Consider the following 17,352-nt stretch of genomic DNA (forward strand, 5'->3'; position numbering starts at 1 on the left):
CGTTAACCACTGAGCCACGACAGGAACTCCAAAGCTCTGTATCTTTTAAAAAATTTATATGTTATATACTACATTATATATGTAATAGTCTCTCCTTCCTCCCTTTTGGGATTGTAAAAAGGTCTGTGGCAAGATACGGTGCTGTCTGTGCTTGTAGTGGGGCAGCGGGGTGTCATCTAACACCATCAGTCTCACCTCCCGAGCCTGTCTGTCCAGCCCCCAGGTCAGTGGAATTACTGGCTGTGCCTCATATAAAAGGTGGGGTGACACTGTTCCTAGGCTTCTCCCCACCATTTCTTCATTGTCATCTAACACCATCAGTCTCAGTGTAAAGGTCCACATCCCCTCTGCAGGCTGTGGGAGTATGGAAAGGTGCGTGTGCACTCAAGTGCAGGCAGGCAGGCGTGCCCTCAGATGCTGTGTGTGTGTGCGCGCGCACGCGCGTGCGTGCGAGCACATGCGCACATGCACGCATGCACAAGGGGTGGGGGTAGGAGCAGCTAGAGAGAGCAGGCATCTCTCAGAACACCTCCAGTCAAGATGATTATTCTTTCTTGGGCTTGCTTTATTTGCTTGGCCATAGAAAGAGGTGCTGGAAATGCCCTTCACCGGCCTAAGTGATCTGCAGGAGGAGGAGGGTGGGGCTGAAGGCCACTTAGCCAAGGGTCCAAAGAGACTTGAAGGTGTTTTACATTTTAGTGAAATGTATGAGGCTGGAAGGTCTGATGGATTTTGCCACTTCCACTGAAGGCGATGCTCAGTGGAAGGGGCTGTTCTTGTTTGGAACGGATGCAAACTGTCCCCACCCTGTCCTGCGCTGGGTGGGCGGTATACTTGGTGGGCTGGAGGTCCCACCTTGGGGCTTGAGCAGCTCTCAAGTGTTTGCCCTGATTTAGAAGCGAGGGTGCCTTTTCTTCCTTGTCCCTCCTTCATTGGTGCTTCTCTCTAAGCAAGCAGCCCAATCATTCGCTTCCTTTCCAGCCAAAGAGAGACACTCCTGTGTCCAGAGTCCTGGGGCCCAAAGCTCCTGTCACCTATCCTTCAGGTGATCCCCAGGAGGGTAGCAGCCAGAGGCCGACTGAGAACCGAGCTTCATTGTGCTGAGGCATTCCAGGAAAATGGGCATTCTTAAACCAGCCATGACTTCAGACGGAGCATGGAGAAAGGATTTGGGGAAGAGCAGGAGGGATGATCAAAGGGGCAAACACACTGGATTCACAAGGGAGGTCAAGGGACCTGGGATTAAATATCCTGAAGAAGAGATGTCTGAGGACGGACAGCAGAGCCATTTTCAAGGGATATTACAAAAGCTGGTGAACAGCTGTTGTGCATCCCCGTGGAGGAGGGAGTAAGAGGACAGGGACATAAATTTCCTTTGGGGAATTTTAGCTTAAAGACACTTCTTGAGAGCTGGCATGGCGGGTGGGCGGGGGAGGGGGGGGGCGGGCGCTGAGGAGTTGAGTCCTGGAATGTTACCGCGTGAGGTCCAAGTCTTCACCGGGGAAGACTGAGAACAGGCAAAAGCTTCTCTATGATGCCCCCCAGCACGAGGTTCTGGGGGAGGCTGAGAGGGATACCCAGGCGTGGCTGTCTGATGGGGACATGTGACAGATGGGAGTCAAATTCCACAGTGCCTGTAGACGGTGTGGAGAAGGGGCCGAGAGCTTGAGGGGGGACGAGGGGGTCTTTTTCTTTGCTTTTCTTTTTTCTTTTCTTTTGCTTTTTAGGACTGCACTATGCACCTGCAGCATATGGAAATTCCCAGGCTAGGGGTTGAATTGGAGCTGTAGCTGCCGGCCTACACCACAGACACAGCAACGTGGGATCCAAGCCTCGTTTGCAACTACACTGCAGCTCAGAGAAACATCGGATCCCCAACCCACGGAGTGGGGCCAGGGATCGAACCCGGGCCCTCATGGATACTAGTTGAGCTGTCAACCCACTGAGCCACCATGGAAATTCTGAAGGGCAACAAAGCTTGAACTGTGTCATGGATAAAGGTTTGTGCTGTCCCCAACAGTGTGGTAGGACCAGTAGAAATGAAAGAAGCTCATGCAGCAGGGCAAAGAGAGCAGAGACAGGAAAGTCCAGAGCCATGGTCAGCTGGACTGGCACACAAAATGGGGTGAGAAAGGAAATGGGGTGCCCTGTGAGAACCCCTGGAATCCTGCCATGGAGCCTCGGCTTCATCAAGGAGGCTCTGAAGCAGGGCCGAGGTAGGGCCGAACGGAATGGAGCCCAGGAAGAGTCATCAAGGGAGACTTGAGGCTGGAGGCAGGGAGTCCAACGAGGAGGCTATGAATGTGTTCAGACGAGAGGCAGTGAGAGGGGCCTAGAGAGACATGGGGTGCTCGGGAGGGGTGTGGATGGTGGCACTGGCCGAGTCCTTTCGGAGAGGTGAGAGATGGTGTGTGGACAGGGTGCCCCATCGTTCTCTGCGGGATGACCTTGTATAGAAGGTAAATCCCAGTGACCAATATGCACCATGGTCTATGCCCTGGACAGCTATCCAGGTCAAGGGTGAGGGCTATTTCATTAGACAGTATTGAGGCGAATATTGCTTTGCCCTATATGCACACACAGGTACTATTACACAGTGGCACTAAAAATAAACAACAACTCCTCTGTCCACCACCAAGCACTGGCATAAAAGTAGTAGCTACTGCTTACGGAACACCTACTATGTACAGACACTATAGAAAAAATATCATGGGGGAGTTCCCGTCATGGCTCAGTGGTTAATGAGTCCGACTAGGAACCATGAGGTTGCGGGTTCGATCCCTGGCCTCGCTCAGGGGGTTAAGAATCTGGCGTTGCCGTGAGCTGTGGTGTAGGTTGCAGATGTGGCTCGGATCCCGCGTTGCTGTGGCTCTGGTGTAGGCTGGTGGCTACAGCTCCGATTTGACCCCAAGCCTGGGAACCTCCATATGCTGTGAGTGCGGCTCAGAAAAGACCAAAAGAAAGAAAAGAAAAGAAAAGAAAAATATCATGGGAACTTTACAATGTCTGTGCAGGACCAATATTATTATCCCCATCTTAGAAATGAGCAAATAAAGGCCCAAGAGGTTAGGAGACGTAGCCCGGGCCTCAGAGATGGTGCTCGAACAGCTGGGATTCAGACTTACATGACGCCAGCTGCAAATCCCCTGCTTTTCTTTCTGTGCTGAATTCGGGCTTCACAACACGCGGGTTGGTGATTTCCGGTGCAGACAAGCCCGCAGGAGGGGAAGGCCTGCGCTGGCTCCAAATAACGCTGACTTCTCGTTTACCTGCTGGAGGTGACCTGGCTCCTGGGGCCCTGTTTGTCTGCCCCTCAGTTCTCAAGACATGGGGAGACCTGGGGCAGGGGCAGAAGTGTGAGGACAGGAGAGTGTGCAGCTGCATCCAGGGGCAAAAGACACTCTCCTGCCAAGGAAGAGAACCTGTATTTCCAGATCCCTTTCCCCTGGAAAGGTTCAAAGCCTCTTATAACCGTTACCACCTCATTCCTCATAGCATCCTTGTGAAGTGGGTGTCAACCACTGTGTAGCTGTTTAGCAGATGGAGAAACCACAGCACAAGGAGACTAGTCCAGGTCAGCCCAGGCTAAAGAAAAAAAAAAAGCAATCCAGGTTTCTAGATTCCCAGTCTCAGTGCAGACACCAAACTGTTAAACTCTGAGAGAAGGCAGTAACTCCAGCCGCTCAAAACGATTTTTATATATAGGGAGGCTCATCTCCCAAGGAAATTACGGGAGACCATTTGAAAATGCTTAATTTTGTATGGAAGAAACGGGCTAAGTGTTTCATGAAAAAAAAAAAAATGTACACTAGTTTTTGCTGTTTCGATCATGACTGAGATGATGGAATGGGTGAATTTTGAGTTCTGGACTTGGCTGTACGGCAGTGATAACACCGAAGGCTGACTTTTTCAAATCAAGAAGCTCCGAGTCAAAGCCAACGGTGAATGTTTCCCCCCTGAGATCATGTGGCTTAAATAATCACAACAGACAAGCAGAAGCATTTCCACTTCGCTGGGACCCAGGACTTACAGGAAATGACTCTTCTGCATGTCTGATCACTATGGAAATTGATTTTATGCAGAGAGCTAAAAGTACACAGACCCAGGACCACGTGCCTCCATATCTGTGCTCGTGAGCAGTCCTTCCGCCTCATTACTGAGGCCTCCTGGGTATCTGGGTATCTGGCTGGAGAGCTCCCTGGCTCTACTCCTACGTCCTGTAATCCAACTTGCTATTTCAGAAAGTGGGTCTGCAGACCCCGTGAGCTCTAGATGTGGTCCCGTGTAGCTGGTGCTGCAGAGGAGAGGATGTACTGGCCACCCTGAATGATGGTGCTCAGAAAAATAAGCTGTACGGAGTCTCCATTGTGACTCAGCAGTAAACGAAGCTGACTGGTATCCTAAAGGATGTGGGTTCCATCCCTGGCCTCGCTCAGTGGGTTAAGGTGTTGCCGTGAGCTGTGGTGTAGGTCGCAGGCACAGCTCGGATCCCCCATTGCTGTGGCTGTGGCGTAGGGCGGCAGCTACATCTCCAATTAGACCCCTAGCATGGGAACGTCCATGTGCCACAAGTGCAGCCCACAAGACAAAAAAGAAAAAAGAAAAATAAACGGCTCTTTGTTTCACGAAACAGACCCAGGCGTACGTAAAAAATGGTATCGAGTGTGCTGTGTTGCTCGTTGTCCGTCGATGCCTCAGGGCGGAGTGACAAGGACAGGAAGTTGACGCCTAGCCCCTCTCTGCGGCTTGTGCTTATTAACTTGTTGTTGCACAGGAGGAAGGTCTTTATCACCCTGGGCTCTGTCTCCGGCCTCTTGAGATGCTCAAGATCACGTTCTATCTGTGCCCCTGAAGGAAAGGACAAGCCCGGGTAATGCTCACAGGAAGTGAGCGGGGATGGAAAGAACTTGGAAAGTGCGGTTCTAGAGGGACGCGAGCTTCCAGAGGGTCCTGCTCAGGGCCTGCCATGGAAAATGCTCTTGTTCTGGAATGCACTGTACATTTCAGATGGGTAATTTTAAATTTAGTGATTCAGGTTTTAAGTTCCCTCCCTACATGTGGATACAAATAGTGTATGTCTCAGAGCTTTGCACGGTTACTTTTTTTAAACTTTTTTTTAAAGGGCCACACCTGCGGCATATGGAGGTTCCCAGGTTAGGGGTGGAATCGGAGCTGCAGCTGCCGGCCTACATCACAGCCAAGCAACACAGGATCCGAGCAGCATCTGTGACCTACACCAGCTCACAGCAACACTGGATCCTTAACCTACTGAGCAAGGCCAGCGATCAAACCCACATCATCATGGATACTAGTCGGATTCTCAGCCCGCTTAGCCAAGTTATTTCTTTTCTTGATCAGAGCAAGTTATTTGTGCTCGGGGAGATCAGAAAGATTGCTGAGGTCACATTTACAACCGAGTACTCCCTAGCTCCGTGGGGGAGGAAAAGTACTGAATTAAAACAAACAGAGGAATGTGCACATGCTAACATAATAACTGACGAGCAAAGACAGACCCAGCAGCTGTTAACCACTGGAATATCAGGTGGGCAAGGCAGGCTGGATGGAGTACTCCTTAGGGTGCCTTTCTGTCGGGGCAGATGGGCGCCCAGGATTTATCTGCATCTCCTAAGCACTTCTAGCTTTATTTGTCTCTTGGTCTCATGAGCATGGAGACAGAATCCTCACACTGGAGAGTCTGAAACACGACTGCCTCATCTCCTTGCCTCCATGCTCAAGTGCTTTCCCTTCCATGCCCTCTGCCTCATATTCATTCCTGAGACAGAACACTTGCCGCCGCCGGATGTCCAGGGCTACTCTACTCGGTGTGTAACTGAGTGGCCAAGAGAGAAAGGTCAGGTGGTGCTGGACTCCTTTTTTCAGCTTTCATAACCAATCAACCAAGTCTTTGCCTTTTTTTTTTTTTAATTGATTTAATATTTTTAGGGCCACACCTGTGGTATATGGAAGTTCCCAGGATAGGGACTGAATTGGAGCTACATCTGCTGGCCTACACCACAGCCACAGCAACTCAGGATCCAAGCCGCATCTGTGACCTACACCACAGCTCACAGCAAAGCTGGATCCTTAATCCACTGAGCAAGGCCAGGGATCGAACTCCCATCCTCATGGATACTAGTTGGGTTCGTTACCACTGAGCCTCAACAGGAACTCCTAATCAACCAAGTCTTAACTGTGGCACCTCTGGAACATCCCACATATCTGTTCATTACTCTCAAAGTCCGCTGCCGCCACCACCATCCCCCACCCCGCCACGGTTCTGGCTCTAGAGCTCTTGAGTGCAGTGCCATATCACTTTCTTTCTTTTTTTCTTTTTTGTCTTTTCTTGAGCCGCTCCTGCAGCATAGGGAGGTTCCCAGGCTAGGGGTCTAACTGGAGCCGTAGCCACTGGCCTACGCCAGAGCCACAGCAACGTGAGATCTGAGCCGCGTCTGCCACCTACACCACAGCTCACAGCAACACTGGATTCTTAACCCACTAAGCAAGGCCAGGGACCGAACCCGCAACCTCATGGTTCCTAGTTGGATTCTTTAACCACTGCACCATGACGGGAACTCCCTGAATGACTTTCTAATTAGTCTCCCCCTGAAATCTGCCACACTGAGGATCTTTCCAGTCTGCTAGTGCCACGTCCCCACCAACAACCTTCACTCGTACCTCTTCCCTTGACTCTGAGGCTAGGATCACTGAGCCCTATCTCCGTGCAGCCAGGACTCTGAAGCGCATCAGACCACTTCCCACCCTGAGTCATGTCCTGCTTCACGTACATCTTCAGCAGTCGACTAGGAGCTCCCCGAGGGCCAGGCAGAGAACTGATTCCTTTCTGTTGCCTGGTGTCCAGCCTAAAGCCTGGTAAGGGGTGTAACCTAACGGAAAGCTAAATTAATCAAAGCAAGAAAACGACGGAAAGGCAGTATGACACAGGCATGCTGGCCCTGGGACACTAACTGGCTGGTCAAATCTGAAAAACTTTGCCCTGTTCAGAAGAGCTCACGTGCCTAACAGATGTGCCTGAGGATCCGTTTGCGATGGGGCCAAAGATTAGAGGCTCTGGGGGTAGGTGTGGGGCTTTGGAGACCTGGGTAAAATTGGTACAACATGCTGCGTAGGTAAAAGGGTGAACGGTCTGCTTTAATAGCTGGATTCAATTCTTGAGAGTAGTTAGCAGGAAAGAAGGTGTTTGCGTTTCCAAATCTTTTCTAGTATACTGGCTGAAATACACTGACTATAGGTATGAAATCTCCTTAAGTCTTGAGGAGAACTTTAAAAGAAGCTTAAATTAAGCCTGCTTGTGAAAACATGATCCTAACTAGGAGGGGCATCCTCTCAAAGAGTAAACGATGGAAGGTGGTCAGTGGCCACCTTTAAATAGAGAGGCTGCTCTTCCTGCAGTGGCTCAGTGGTTAATGAACCCAACTAGTATCCATGAGGACGTAGGTTGGATCCCTGGCCTCACTCAGTGGGTTAAGGATCTGGCATTGCCATGAGCTGTGGTGTAGGTCACAGATGTGGCTCGGATCCTGTGCTGCTGTGGCTGTGGCGTAGGCCGGCAGCTGTAGCTCCAATTGGACCCCTAGCCTGGAACCTTCATATGCTGGGGATGTGGCCCTAAAAAAGACAAAGGAAAAAAAAAATAGAGACGCTGCTCTTAACCTCCACATTCACAACAAAAGTCACTGTGTGGGTCCACATTGTGCCCCCCCAAAAATATTCACAATGATAAAAACCCAGGTCTCCCGAGCCAGAGGGCGTGGGGCCATCCGGATGAACTCCACCACCTTAATAGGAAGAGGATAAAAAGAAGACCTCCCAGACTAAAAACACCCTTGGTCGCTTCCATGAAAATTACTCTATTTGTGCCCTAAGAAGTTCTTCTGAAAGAATGCAGAGACATCCTTCAGAAACAGACATTGGTAACAGCCTACAGAGGTAATATACCTTTCTATTAATTTTCTTTCCCCTTTTTTGCCATTCGTTCCTAAGAAAACTGCTCCATGCTCTGAGAGGACCTGAAAAGTAATTGCAGGGCAGGTACAAAAGAAAAAAAAAAAATCCTCACGAGTCAACTGTTGTTCTTGACCTTAGGAATAATGGCCACATCTGATGAGATTTTTTTTTTTAATGAAAAAGACCCCATATTATCCACTTTACAAAAAAAAAAAAAAAGATGGTACCGATGGTGAATCTGAAACATTTCAGACAGTCCAGAACAAAACAAGCCACCCTAACTTCTGGAATTTTTCTCTCCTCCATTCTTTTCCAGAGCAGCTGAGGCTTGCCTCCTACCCCACCGTCAGGGCTCTGACTCTGGGCTCCCTGGCTCTGCCTGCTGGTTCCCATCACCCACATTTCCAACATGTCCAGGTCTAGTTGATCATCCCAGGACTCCTGCTGGCTGGGCCAGGTCCCTCCTCTAGTAAGAGAGGAAGATTAAGCTTTCTAGGTTGTAACAAGCCAAACAATGGCAGAGTCATTTTTAACATGAAACGTAAAACTGGGCCCTTAATTCCTAAATTGGTCCTCACCTTTTTTCTTCTGGGATGGCCTCCAGCAGCATTTGAAGGAAGTCCTGGAATAAGAAAAAAGCAAAGCATTAAAGATGTCCATCAATAAATAACTGTGCCCGGAGTCACGCCAGAGACTGAGTCTCCCCAGCTGCCAGCAGCTCACCTGCTGGGGGAGGTAGGCAGATGCTGAATTATTAGGCTATAGACTCAATTTATTAATTTCCCAGGGCTTCAGTCCAACCGGTTAAAGAGATTTATTTTTGTAAAAACCACAAACGAATTGAAAAAAGTAATGCCTGCTATTTTGACCTGACCCGACAGTTTATTTCATTTCGTGTTTAACTGTTTTCCAAAGGCTGGCCATGGCATGATGCGCCATACCTCTCCACTGTTCTCTTCAGGAGCTTTCCCTAGCGATCCGCTTACACACTGAATAATCTCAACTCGGAGAGACTAGTAACTAGAGGCTTTTTTTTTTTTTTTTTTCTGCATTGTGCTATGGAAAGATAGAGACAAAAACCAAGACAATTAATATCCCCATGGAGGAAAAAAGACGTCACAATTTCAAAAATAGTTCCCGGGCTCCTGCCTCCAATTACAGCCTCTTCTGGCGCCACTATGCAAGTTCTCCATTGTTTGACATTTAAGATGTTGCAAGAATAGATTTTTTTTTTTTTAAATCTAAAGACATGACTTAATGCACGCACACCCATTTTATCCTTCACTTGGAAAATGGAAACTTTCAAACACATTCAAAAGTAACAAAAAAGTATAATTAACCTTCATCTAGCCATTGACCCACAGCCAGGCTGCCCTTAGCCGGTTCCTGTATGATTTAGAAGTAAATCCCAAATATCACATCATTTCATCGGTGTTTCAGTAAATATCTCTAAAAGATAAGGACCCTTTGAAAACAAAACCACAATACCATAAGACCTAAAACATATGCACATATGAGCTCAAAATCATATTTATTTTTAATTTGCACCTTGACTATTGCAATCAACCTTCTCAGCCCACCTAATTCTAAAATCTTGATTTGGTCTCAGCTAGGTTTGTCAGATAAAATACAAGATGCCCAGTTAAACTGGAGGCATGCACTAAAAATTTATTTATTCTCTGAAATTCTAATGTAAATGGAGCTTGTACATTTTTTTTTAAAGGAGGGCACATGTATAAGCTCAGATGACCAAATATGACTCTGCCAAGGGAAGCCCCCACCACAACCAAGACTGTACACTCAAGGTCAGCACAGAGTTCTGACCATTTAACTTAGAGTGTGAGATGGAAGCAGCAGTGCAGACCATTATATTACAAACAGATGGAATTACAGAGGAATAGAAATCTGCAAACAATTTGTATGACAAGGTGTTCTTTTTCCATCATGGCACTAGCATAGCCATCACTGCACTGGTGAAGCCAGCTGTCCCTTCCCATGTGTTCATGGGTGGTTAGGTCCATTTCATCCAGAGGCAAAGTCTCTCTATTAAGAGCACTAGTGAAAGATTTATTTCTTGCAACCGCTACTATGCTTCTAAGACTTGACCTGCCTATTCCTGCTTCTTTCAAAAAAATAAATAAATAAAGATACAAATAAAATTAAAAGCACGTATCATGCACCCCATTGTTCACAGCAGCGCTATTTACAATAACCAAGACAAGGAAGGAACCTAAGTGCCCATCAACAGGAATGGATAAAGAAGACATGGTATATTTATGCAATGGAATACTACTCAGTCATAAAGAAGAATAAAATAATACCATTTACAGCAACATGAATGGATCTAGAGATTATCATACTAAGTGAAGGAAGTCAGACAAAGACAAATATCATATGCTATCATTTGTAGGTGGAATCTAAAAAAAAAGAGATCCAAATGAATTTATTTATAAAAGAGAAACAGACTCACAGACATAGAAACCAAACTTAGAGTTACTGAAAGGGAAAGAGGCTGGGGGGGATAAATGAGCAGACATACACTACTACATACAAAATAGATAAAAAACAAGGTCCTGCTATATAACCAGGGAACTACTTTCAATATGTTGTAATAAACTATAAGGGAAAAGAATCTGAAAAAAGAATATATATCTGAATCACTTTGCTGTACACCAGAAATGGACTCAATATTGTAAATCAACTATACTTCAATTTAAAAAAAAAATCTATCAGCCAAAATGGAAAACCCCAAATAGAATAATGCCTCCCATCTGAAGTCCTTCCTTGTACCTGCAGTGGGTATATGAAAAAGAAATACCAAAGGAAACAAGAGTAATATTTAGAATTAGTAGTAGTAGTAGCATTAATTTTGATTGAGGTTCTTGGAGTCAATATTTTTATTATTTTAATAATGATTTTGTAAAAAAGTCAAATGACTATTTTTTCATAATCTATTATTAGATTACTTTGCAGATATCTCATTGGCTTAATGACAGAATTCTTGCTTCTTAAAAATCCAAGCACTGTCATTATAATTTCTTACCAATTTTACTTCATTATCTCCTTATAGTCCATATCAACTTATCCCCTATTTGTCCAGTAATTTATGCTCAATTATGTGTGTATGGGAGGGAGGGAATTACATTAACTCAGTGCAAGGGGGAGAATTTAATTGCTTGAGAAGCAGGAAATCGAGAGTTCACCTTAATTCTGCCTTTTTACGTTTTCCAATGACAACTGGATCTTTTGTTACAAAACTGCAGAGCACAAGTTTCAGGTTTTGTGTGAACACAAGAAAAATGCAGGAGGTCCCTAAGAAATTCTGCTTTTTTTTTTTTTTTTTCCTTTTTAGGGCCACACCCGCAGCATATGGAGGTTCTCAGGCTAGGGGTCCAATCAGAGCTGTAGCCGCTGGCCTACACCACAGCCACAACAACGTGGGATCCGAGCAGACTCTGCGACCTACACCACAGCTCAGGGCAACGCTGGATCCCTGACCCACTGAGTTAGGCCAGGGATCAAACCCAAGACCTCATGGTTCCTAGTCAGATTCGTTTCCTCTGTGCCACGAAAGGAACTCCTGCTTCATTTTTTAAGAAAGATAACTGTCCCACTTCTTAGCAGGTGGCCATCTGCCTCTTCCGGCCTCAAAGCGGAGACCTGCAGGCCACAGAGCAGCTAGCTGAAGGCTGCCAACCAATGCTGGAGATGATGGGTCTAGGGGATCACGCTGGGTCACAAAAACTCAATACCTCAAGCATCACTAAGACATGATGGCTGTATTTTCACAGGCTATTTTCTACAGTGCTAAATGTTCTTCTGTCCTGTGCTCCATCCAGTCCAAGAAGACACTTGATCTCATAGAGGCAACCTTGTACCATTAGTGGAATCAACTCAACTGGCCCTTCTAACTTCCGCCACAGACATCATCTTAACCACAAAATGCTAGTTTTCCTGCTTCTATTTATAAATTGGCATATGCCCTTGGGGTGAACACATCAGAGCCTTCCCCCATTCTCCACAACAGGATGACATAAAAAGAAAGATGCACCTGACTCTTTCTTCCCTTACCACTTCTTTTCAATTCTTTTATCTATCTTCATCTTCCCTTTGGTATGTTGGCACTTTTATAAACGCAACGTACAAATCTCAATTGGCACTTTTTTATTTTATTTTTTTATTACTCAAACAAATTTATCACATCTGTACTTGTATAATGATCATAACAATCTAATTTCACAGGATTTCCATCCCACTGCCCAAGCATATCCCCCCACCCCCTCCAAACTGTCTCCTCCGGAGACCATAAGTTTTTCAATGTCTGAGAGTCAGCATCTGTTCTGCAAAGAAGTTCCGTCTGTCCTTTTTTCAGATTCCACATGTCAGTGAAAGCATTGGATGTTGGCGTCTCATTGTATGGCTGACTTCACTTAGCATGATAGTTTCTAGGTCCATCCATGTTGTAAAAAAATGCTGGTATTTCGTTCTTTTTAATGGCTGAGTAATATTCCATTGTGTACCACATCATCTGGATCCACTCCTCTGTCGATGGACATTTAGGTTGTTTCCATGTCTTGGCTATTGTAAATAGTGCTGCAATGAACATCGGAGAACATGTGTCTTTGCGAGTCGTGGTTTCCTCTGGATAGATGCCCAGGAGTGGGATTGCTGGATCAAATGGTAGTTCTATGTTTAGTTTTCTGAGGAATCTCCACACTGTTTTCTACAATGGTTGAGCCAATTTACAATCCCATCAACAGTGTACTAGCGTTCCTTTTTCTCCACACCCTCTCCGGCACTTATTGTTTGTAGACTTTTGGATGATGGCCATTCTGGCTGGTGTAAGGTGGTACCTCAGAGTGGTTTTGATTTGCATTTCTCTAATAATGAGTGATGTTGAACATCTTTTCATGTGTTTTTTGGCCATCTGTCAATTGGCGCTTTTATAAATACAACGTACAACTCTCAACTGGACAAGGAGGACTTTCCATCAAGGCTGGTTCCAGGATCATCAACAGGATCTAGGACATTGACGTTGACCTCGGATCACTGACAAAGTCACCTCGTGACAAAGACTAGGGGTCTCACGTTCTCATCACTAGAGTATGCCAGTTTTGCCAAAGGCAAAAGCAACAAGAACAACAATCTTGCTGTTTTTGACAGTGGGTTGGGGCAAAATTTTATCGGTATCCTTGGCAATGGTTACAAGCCCACACCCTAGTTAAAAAAGGGGGGGGGGATTTTTTTTTCTTCATTTTCTACTCTCTCAATAATCTGTAAACTAATCAGGTCAGCCCCAGACAGCTTATTTTGATCATCACCTAAGAACATTAAATTAAGCATTATGATTTAAAAAAAAAAAACGACGCTGATTTTGGCACATGGCTTATTTGCTAATTATTTGATAGTCCTGGTGAAAGTACTCAACAAAAAGCAGGTGCAAGTAGATTCTACTAAACTGACATTGGCTTGATAATTACACAGGATTAGGAATTTCTGTCAGACATTTCATGAATAATTACCATGGTCATGGGGAAAGGGAGGTAGGAGAAGCAAAACAGATCATCAAAATGTTGAAATAAGAACAGTGCTGACAGGATAAGAACTGAGAAGAAATGAAACGGTCAGGAATAAGTCATTGTTAAGCTCAAGAGAACAGTTTCCATTGGGAGGTAGAAAGATGATAATTCTGAAGTGCTGAGCAGATGGGTTATTGGAAAAGGAGAGGATTCCAAAGTAAATCAGAAAAAGAAGAAATTGAGGAACTTCTGAAGAAAGAAACTGAATCATGGCCTTCCTCGTCTGTAACGAATGAGAAGCAATACAAACAAAGGCACAATCCATTAAAAAAAAAAAAAAAAAAGGGCAGCAAAAACTCTGCCAGCAGCATCCAAACAAGGAAAGAAGTACAGCCTGTGGCATAAACTTCAAAGAGACAACTAAAGAAAGAAACATAAGATTCCAACACAGCCTCCCACCCTCCCTCTGTCCCACCCCCTCCCCTCATGCTTAGCAGTAGTGGGACTGGTGAATTACTCAAACCTCACAAATACCCACCCTTTGGAAAGAAACTGGAATATCTTTACTTTCTCTCTCTCTCTCTCTTTTTTTTTTTTTTTTTTTTTTTGATGGTGGAGGGACAGCAAACGTTTGCTTGAGTTAGATGAGCAAAACCTAGGAAGTGAACAACTGAGGATGCTGCTTTCAGGAGCTGCATAGGCTCCAGGGCTCCAAGCTGAACTGGAGGCACCTGCAATGTAGAGAGCACCTGCAGTGGGAAGACGCTGCACCCAAATCTTGGCTGGGGACAGTTAACGACATTTCAGAAGTGAGCGGGGCCCAATTCCTGCGACAAAAGGCTGTACACAGCTCTAAGGAAGCTCTTCCCCTCCATCCCTCCAGGTACAACATCCAAACTTCAAAGTATAGCTCAGAGGGGGAAGAAAAATACGTCCAAGATAAGTTGCGGAAGAAATCAAGGATAGTGTTCGAATAGATATGGGAATAAATACAAGGTCAGGACAGTGCCACTCATGCTGAGAATGAGCAAAAGAAAAAGCATGGCAACTAGGCAAACTAACACAACAAGAAACCCACATAAAGAGAGAGACAGAAATAAGAAGCATAGCATAAAGAAGAAATCAAGGATAATGTTCCAATACATACAGGAATAAATACCAGGACAGTGCCACTCATGCTGAGAATGAGCAAGAGAAAAAGTATGGCAGCTAGGCAAACTAACACAACAAAAACCCACATAAAGAGAGAGACAGGAATAAGAAGCATAGCATAAAAGATAAGGAATCCAGTCTTGAAGAAAACATCATCTAAGGGACAGAAGAAAATTCTCCACAAATGCTTTCTACTAAAATATAAATGAAAATAAGATAACAGGAGCATAAATTCAATAAATTAGAAGCTCAAAGACAAGACAACAGAAGAGCAAAATGAGATGAAAAGCGAGATTTCAAAGCAAAGGGAATAGCTGAGGGACCAAAATAATCCACTATGGAGCATTAATAAAACAGAAACATCAAGGAAAAACAGAACCATTAAAAATGTATTCATAGTAATGTTATAATAATAAACATTGATATTAAAATAATAACATTGCTTGAGATAAACATATGTCATGAAGAACAAAAAGACAAAAGCAACTAGAAAATAACAAGTATGGAGGACATAGATGATAAAAGGATAACCTGTAACCCTGAAATTAAGAAGCCTGCAAGGGAAAAAAAAAATGAATGTGCTCAAAGATACAATCCAGACAATTTTACTGAAAGAAGTAAGAATAGACCATGAGACTATAAATGTACACTGTTTTCCAGGAAAAAAAACCTGATGCAGACTCATGGACACCAAGCCATTTTGATTAAATTACTAAACATCAAAGATAAAGAATTCTTCTGTCATCTGAGTGGTCTAAAGAGGAAAAAACAGACTGACTTCAAAAGTTTCAACAGCAGTATTTAATCCAGAAGGCAGTTGAGCAAGAGCCACAAAGTTCTGAGGAAATGAAAACATGACCCAAGAATATTATACCCAGCCAGTCTGTAATTCAAATATAAAGGCAACAGGCAAACATTCTCAAGCAACTTGAACATCAATTTGATAATGAAATTTAGCCAACAAAGAGCTGAATCAAAATAAACCAGTCATGAATATAGCAACATTGTAAAATGACTGGTCATGAATTCTGAAAGCCTTTAAATACAGAGCTAGGACTACACAACTGTGCAAATTACAGTTACAGCACACACTATAAATAAAATAAACCTTAACTATCTAAAATATTAATCGAGAAAAATCCAGGGAGTTCCCTGGTTGCCTAGTGGTTAAGGATCCTGCAGCACCACAGCAGCGACCCAAGCCACAGTAACATGGCCAAAAATACCACAGGGAAATCTACTCAGTATTCTGTAGTGACCTCCATGGGAAAAGAATCTGAAAAGTGTAAATGATTCAGTACACCTGAAACTAACACAATATTGTAAATCAACTACACACCAATAAAGATTTTTTTTTTTCTTTTAGGGCCGAACCTGCAGCATATGGAGGTTCCCAGGCTAGGGGTTGAATCAGAGCTACAGCTGCTAGCCTACACCACAGTCACAGCAACACCAGATTTGAGCCACTTCTGTGACCTACACCACAGCTCATGACAATGCCGGATCCTTAATCTACTGAGTGAAACCAGAGAGCGAACCCACGGCCTCATGGATACTAGTCCAGTTCTTAACCTGCTGAGCCACAATGGGAACTCTAACAATAAAATGTAATTAAAAAAAAAAAATCTAGAATTGGGGAAAAGGAGTTGAAGTATATAACTATTGATTTCCTCATCTTTAATAAACTGATGCTTTCTAAAAATAAGATATATATCTAAAGAGAAAAAATTAACAATTTCAACTTGTTAAAGATTTTTTTGTAATTGTGTTTATCAACCATAGAAGAATCTTTGAGGAAATGATCTCTCTTACAGTTATCTAAAGTTCAAGTCTTTTGTATTCACTTCTGTTTCTTTTTCACTCGTTAAATTCAAGTAAAATTAATTAAATTCAAGTAAAATTAATTAAATTCAAGTAAAATTTCACTCAAATTCAAGTTAAATTCAAGTAAATAAAATGTAAAACATTTCATCAAAAGCACATATAATCCTATTTTTATGAAATTATTTCTAAATATATCTTTGTGCCTATACCTGTGGGTACATTTATATACAAACACTATATACTCATATACACAGATATATGTATACATATCATATATAATACATAGAAAGAGTTCAATTTCTAGAATGATGTCCTCCTAATATGAATTATAGGTATTGGTGGATAATTATAGGATTTTGAATGATATTTTACATTCTTCTTTGCACTTTTCTGTATTGCTTATTAAAATTTTTTTTAATAACAAGTATATATCAGTTGAAAATGCACTAAGTTCAAAACTTACTGTGGGATTAACAGAAGAACAGGAGTAGAGATCAAAGGAATAGAATTAAGAGCTCAGAAACAAACTCTTACTTTTATGATCCACTGATTTTCAACAAGGCTGCCAAGACAATTCAACGAAGGGAAAGAATAGTCTTTTTACAAACGGTCATGGGGCAACTGGATATTCACATGCAAAAGAATGAAGTTGGACCATCTATCTCACAGCATATAAAAAATTAACTCAAAATGGATAAGAGAGGAGTTCCCATTGTGGCTCAGTGGAAACGAATCTTACATCCAAGAGGACGCAGGTTCAATCCCTGGCTTTGCTTAGAGGGTTAAGGATCTGGCATTGCCGTGAACTGTGGTGCACAGCTCCAATTCCACCCGTAGGCTGGGAATCTCCACATGCCACAGGTGCAGCACTAAAGAGAAAAAAAAAAAAATG

At 43.9% G+C, this 17,352-nt stretch overlaps 1 protein-coding gene across 5 annotated transcripts in view; it reads right to left on the reverse strand.

The window, feature by feature from the left end:
- AOPEP (aminopeptidase O (putative)) overlaps positions 1-17,352 on the reverse strand; it is a 395,656-nt gene that overhangs the window by 113,276 nt on the left and 265,028 nt on the right. For all 5 annotated transcript variants that reach the window (XR_007131178.1, XR_007131175.1, XR_007131177.1 and 2 more), the window contains exon 10: positions 8,544-8,587. Coding sequence is in view for 2 of the 5 variants with exons in the window: in XM_047754794.1 (XP_047610750.1) it covers positions 8,544-8,587 (44 nt within the window). In the remaining 3 variants the exon portion in view is untranslated. The remainder of the gene's footprint in view (positions 1-8,543; positions 8,588-17,352) is intronic.

This window comes from Phacochoerus africanus, chromosome 12 (assembly GCF_016906955.1).
Source record: "Phacochoerus africanus isolate WHEZ1 chromosome 12, ROS_Pafr_v1, whole genome shotgun sequence".
Lineage (NCBI taxonomy): Eukaryota > Metazoa > Chordata > Mammalia > Artiodactyla > Suidae > Phacochoerus > Phacochoerus africanus.